At 46.4% G+C, this 6,000-nt stretch overlaps 1 protein-coding gene across 1 annotated transcript in view; it reads right to left on the minus strand.

Annotated features, from left to right (window-relative positions):
- TRAK1 (trafficking kinesin protein 1) overlaps positions 1 to 6,000 on the minus strand; it is a 176,220-nt gene that overhangs the window by 47,962 nt on the left and 122,258 nt on the right. Inside the window, exons 5-7 of the mRNA XM_007949695.2 lie at positions 4,617 to 4,717; positions 2,910 to 3,018; positions 446 to 524 (exon numbers count right to left, since the gene is read on the minus strand). Coding sequence (XP_007947886.1) covers positions 446 to 524; positions 2,910 to 3,018; positions 4,617 to 4,717 — 289 coding nt within the window. The remainder of the gene's footprint in view (positions 1 to 445; positions 525 to 2,909; positions 3,019 to 4,616; positions 4,718 to 6,000) is intronic.

Here is a 6,000-nt window from a genome sequence, read left to right on the forward strand (position 1 = left end):
ACTCTACTGAAACCTGTTCAGCATCAGAGCAAGACACAAGCCTCCACTCACTCATAGGATGGGTAGTGGTTGTCACTGAGATGCATTGGCCAAGAATTGAACCCAGATCTCCTGCATGGAAAGCGAGAATTCTGCCACTGAACCACTGCTGCCCCCTGCCTAATTGAAATGACAGAAGATAAGGGAAAGTACAGAAGATAAGAGAAAGTAAGGAGTTCTGGTAACATAGTGCCCAAGGCACCTGACTGCTAACCAGAAGGCTGGTGGTTCAAACCCACCAGCCTCTCCTCGGAAGGAAGGTTGGGCAAACTACCTCCATAGTGATACTGCCTCGGAAACCCAAGGAGGGGTCGCTATGAGTTGGGTCCAACTGACAGCAAATAACAACCACAAGGGAAAGTAGAAAGGAGGCTAAGAGGCTGACGACTGAGGGTGAGGGACATACTCAGCTCCTTCACGCAGTCATTGACCAGCTGCTGCTCCTTCTCCTCATAGGTGATGGTCTCTGTCTTCAGTTGGCAGGCCTGTGTACAAAGCTCAGATCAGAGGCTGGCATTCATATCTGGATTACTGGGGTAGACAAGGGCTGGGACAGGGAGCGAGGGATAATTGGGGTCTGAGAAGTTTCCTTTCACCACCTCCCCACCTGTCACCTACTGCACCCTCAAATATGGAAGGTCAAACCAAACCCCTTGGTTAATGAAACTTGAATTCTGAACGCTAAAAAAAAAAAAAAAAAAGTACCACTAGAGGGCGCAAGACAAAGCAGTGCACTGGAGCCATACATGCTGCTTTGTTAAAATTCTTGTCAGTGCAACTGTTGCAATTTTTATCAGTCTGTCTAGCTATCCTGTCTGTCCTGGCTCACAGACAGGAGCTGCTTTGTCTCCCTAACAATGCCCGTCACACTGCTCTGGCAGTTTAAAGGATAGTAACAACACAAATGGCTAACATTTGTCATGTACTTACTATGGGCCAGCTTTTGAGTTGGAGTTAACCTGTTGTGTAAAACATCAAAATTCAGAGACCCAAGAGCTACCTCAGGTCTCTGGAGTGTGTGCTCACCCTGGGTAAGGTGGGAAAACAGAAACATGAAGGCCCAGAGACAATGCCCCAGCTAGAAAGAAGGTGGCTATGAGCCCCGAGTCCTGGCTCCAAAGGAAGAGAGACAATCCTGAAACTAAAGTTGGAGCAGCTGTAATCAGATTCTCTTGGCTGGCTTTAGTTGAAGATTCTGACAGAAGGACAAACCTTGTGTGCCTAGGACTAGGTGGAAGCCAGTGGGGGCAGCACTGGACTCAGAATGGGGAACACAGGGCTATAGTCTTGGGTGACTCTTGATTGCTTTGGGTTTATGTATCCCACCAACAAATAAGGGGCTGGAAAAGGTGAGGTCTAGAACATGGCCTTCCCTCAAGCAGAAGAGGATCTTGTTAAGCTCAGACGGGAGGCTCTTTCTAATATGAAGTCAAGCTCAAGGTGAGAGGTGCTATGCCCCACTGCAGGGGCTATAGGAGCACAGGTCAGGTTATGTGGGCACACCCCTCCAAACCCAACAAACCTGATAGACAGGGCTGCACCATATCACTGGCTAGAGAACATAAACTCACTGATAATTAGGACAAATAGTGCTAAGTTTGTATGCACTCATATTTAGATAGGGGCACTGGGGAAATGCGGAGTTAGGAGTCACAAAGGCTTACAAATCCTGCTTTGTCATTTACTAACTTGCATGACCTTGGGAAAGCATAACACCTAGCAGCCTAGGTCCCAGGCTTTCTCACTGTAAGATGACAACCAAAGTAACTAACTTCCAGCCTTGTTGTGAAGACTTAAAAACTAATACAGGCCAAATGGCTGGCACAATGCCTAAAAAACAAAACCAAAACAAACAACTGCAACTATGAGTCAACAGAAACTCACAGTGATCCCCACTGGGTTTCCAAGGCAGTAAATCTTTATGGAAGTAGATTGCCCCATCTTCCTTCCATGGAGCAGCTGGTTGGTTTGAACCACCCATCTTCTGGTTAGCAGTCAAATGCCTGCCTCACCAATAGGAAACACTCACAAACACAAGTTCCCAAGTTGTCTCAGCTCAAGCTTTTTAAGTTAATTGTTAAAGAACTGTGTCTCCAAGGTCTCATGAACTATTTTCTTAGAGCCTATGATTTTACCTGCAGTAGCTTTAGTGGGAGAGCTCTGGTAGCCTATGCTAAGGCACTTGACTGCTAACCAGAAAGTTGGTGTTTCAAACCCACCAGCCACTCCTCGGAAGTAAGGTCAGGCAATCTACTTCCGTACTGATACTGCCTTGGAAACCCAAGTAGGGGTCGCTATGAGTCAGGACTGACTCGACACAGGTCTGACTCGACAGCACATAACAACAACAACAGCTTTAGTGGCACAGTGCCTAAGGCGTTTGACTGCTAACCAGAAGGTTGGTGGTTCAAACCCATCAGCCACTCCTTGGAAGGAAGGGCAATCTACTTCCGTAAATATATACTGCCTCAGAAACCCAATGGGGGTTGCTGTAAGTTTGGTCTTTATTTTGGTTAACAAGGTGCTTACACCAAGCCTCCAAGTCATTTCTAATTGCACATCTTGTCAGGGATAGAGAACATGGGGGTGGGGGGGTGTGTGCTCACAGCTGAAGCTTTTGCCCTAACTCTCAAGGAGGAGAAAGGCATTTTTGATTGTAACTCCACGATGGCTGTCCATCCCAGCTGAGACTGAAATGGTTGTACTTTGAAGCCAACGTCCAGCAAAGGTAGGAGGTGCACCTGCTGAGTAACTTGGTGCAGCTCTGAGTTAAGGTTTAGGTGGTTCTTCCATAGAATATCAATCACCTCTGAGAATGACATCAGAGCCTCCACCCTTCCAGAATGGTCAACAGAAAGGCATGCACTTACCTCTGATCGAAGCACAACATTCTCCTCTTCAAGGTCCTTCAACTTCTTCTGAAGAGAATCCAGATGAAAGTAGTTCTGGACTGAGGAGGATGACTCATTCCTCTTTAATCTGGAGAAGGGAATATGATCACAGTCCAGGGAGGAACCTTTCTTCCCACCACTGGGAAACCTCACAGCAGACACAAAGAAGGGCTTTTCAAGGAAAGTTCATGAAACTTTCAAGCATGACAATGACCCATCAGACTGCTGCTCCCGTGAGAAAGCAAAACCTATGCACAGGCTTGCCACCACTTCAGGGCCACCTCCCAACCCTTTGTCCACAATTTACAACTGCCATGTCATCTCAGGAGAATCAACTCTATTTGGCATCTACAGAATTCCAAGATGTCTGGGCAGTTACTTAATATTTGTAACAAATTTCCATGTGCCAAAAACTATTTTAAGTACTTTACATGCACTAATTCATTTAATCCTCATAACCCTATGATGTAAGTACCATTGTTGCTGTGTTGTTGTTATGTGCTGTGGAGTCATACCCAACTCATAGCGACCCCTCCTTGGGTTTCCAGGCAGTATCACTATGGAAGTAGATTGCCCAACCTTCCTTCCGAGAAATGGCTGGTGGGTTGGAACCGCCAGCCTTCTGGTTAGCAATCAAGTGCCTTAGGCACTAGGCTACCAGAGCTCTTGTAAGTACCATTATTATCCCCATTATACAAATGAGGAGACAAACACAGAGAGGATAAGTAACTTGGCTTAGGGCACACAGAAAGTAAGTCACAGAGCTGACATCTGAAGCCAGGCCATTGGGCTTCAGAGTTCCAGCTTGTAACGTGAGGCTCTGCTGACTTGCACAGCCTCCCACCCCTTCTGTCCTAAGAACCCCTACCCTGACCCTTCTTACCCCAAAACCCTGTACAGTGAAACTTGTGAAAGTTGGAAACCTGTCAGAGAAGGAAAACTCAAATATGTTCCATTAATGGAGAGCTACAGAAAAATGGTAAGACTGCATCTGTCAAAGGTGGAAAACTTACAAGGCAGTCCTGTCGAGTTCTAGCTCTCACAGGTTTCACTGTATTTCCTCCAGCAGCAGAGCTCTCCCTGTAACCCACCAATGTGCCAGGCCAAATCAAGTGCCAAGCCCTAAACTGACAAATAAGCAGTAAGACCCAGGAAGAGGAAAACTGAACACCGGTCCTTCCATTTCCCATTCAAACAGTAAAATCAATCTGTACGAGGCATTTGGAGATGCTCAGTCTGGAAAAGCCTGGCCTGCACTGCTGGTGAAGGTGGCTGTGGTAGTTAAGTTGTGTGTCAACTTGGCTGCGCCTGGTTTTGAGTGGCTGGGTAGCTGGATGTTGTTATTCCCCATGATGAGGTTGGTAATCAACTCCGTGGCGGAGCAGCTGAGTAGATGCCATAGAGATGTGGTCTGCTTCTAGTATGTAAGAAGCTTTGAGAAAGGTCTCTGCAGCTTTTTGGCATGCATTCGGCCGAGTCATCAGTGAGCAGCCTGCCATGTTGTCTGCTGATCTTGGGACTATCCCTGGACTTGAACTAGTGGCCCACCGTGTTATTGGATAATTTTAGGACTGTTGACCTTGGGCTTATTAGCCTCAGCAGCCAGCAGCTGCCTGAGTAAAGAGGACAATGATAACAGCCAGAGTGAGCTCTGGTTTATAGAGACACAGCCCACCCGTAACTTACGGGGTTGAGCAGACGGATTCAGGCTCACTCTCCTCAGCAGCGCTGGTATAGAACTGAAGCAACTCATCCTTCATCGACAGCTCATGCCGGAGCTGAGAGACCTGCAGACAGAGGTGTGGAGCCATCATGCATGATCACTTGCTTACTGCTTAGTGACAAGTATTTTTTAAATCCCCCAAATAAATGAACACATCTCATTGGCTTTGCACCATTCAAAGAAAACAAAGAGTTGAGTTTGATCCCACTTAGGGGAAAAAAAAACCAATCAACTGCTTTTCGGCAGAAACTCTCCTGCCTAATTTGGTAATTTTTACTTTGGTACAGAAACAAGAAGGGACTAGAAGTTTCCAGAATGATGGTTTGGGTAGATGAGACAGCTGACAGACTTTGGAAGTAGCCAGATGACCCAGCTGGGCAAACACCAAGTGAACTGGATCAAGTTATCGAATGAAACAAGAGGCCTTTCACACTTCTGCCGAAACCAAATTCTACTTCAAAACAGTATATCCTGACAATGCCATCTCTGGCTGGCAACTATGGGCAGTTCATTGGTCTCATACTTGGAAAACCGCACAGCTCCCCCATAACTCATGCACCCTGACGGTACTCCCAGTCACAATGGTGAGACCAGTTCTGCATTCTAGGATCCCTTGATGGGAATTTGAGCTATAGGATGAAAAGAGGCAGCTACCAGGCACTGGTCATATGGACTACTGCCAGGGCAGTTTTAAAAATTACTTAAGGTTTAAAACAAACAAACTTATGTTGTTAAAATTTTCACTTGCCCTTTTACCATGTGGTAAAAGTGTTGATGAATATATAACTAGTGCTGTCGGCAAGTACTTCAATTCTGTTTTAATTCCTTCTTGTTTTTAATCTGATTTTGGTGACAGAGGGAGGGACCAAGCCAAAACATATCCACTACCATCAAGTCAATTCTGACTCCTAGAGACCCTAAAGGACAGAGTAAAACTGCCACAGAGGGTTTCCAAGCCTGCAAATCATTAGGGAAGCAGACTGCCTTATCTTTCTCCCATGGAGTAGCTGGTAGGTTCATACTGCTGACCTTTTGGTTGGTTAGCAGCCCAATGCTTTAACCATAGCACCACCAGAGCTCCTAGGGAACATGGGGGAGAAGTCTGTGTTTCTTCCAGCTTTCTTACACAACACAGTAAATGTATTATGTGTTCTTCTAAACCAAAAACCAAACCCACTGCTGTCAAGTCAGACCCAACTCATAGCGACCCCTCCTTGGGTTTCCGAGGTGGTATCACTACAGAAGTAGATTCCCCAACGTTCCTTCCAAGGAGTGGCTGGTGGGTTTGAACTGCCAGCCTTCTGGTTAGCAGTCACATGCCTTAGGCACTATGCTACCAGAGCTCCT

This window comes from Orycteropus afer, unplaced genomic scaffold (assembly GCF_000298275.1).
Source record: "Orycteropus afer afer isolate SDZICR_OR568_19922 unplaced genomic scaffold, OryAfe1.0 scaffold00250, whole genome shotgun sequence".
NCBI lineage: Eukaryota > Metazoa > Chordata > Mammalia > Tubulidentata > Orycteropodidae > Orycteropus > Orycteropus afer.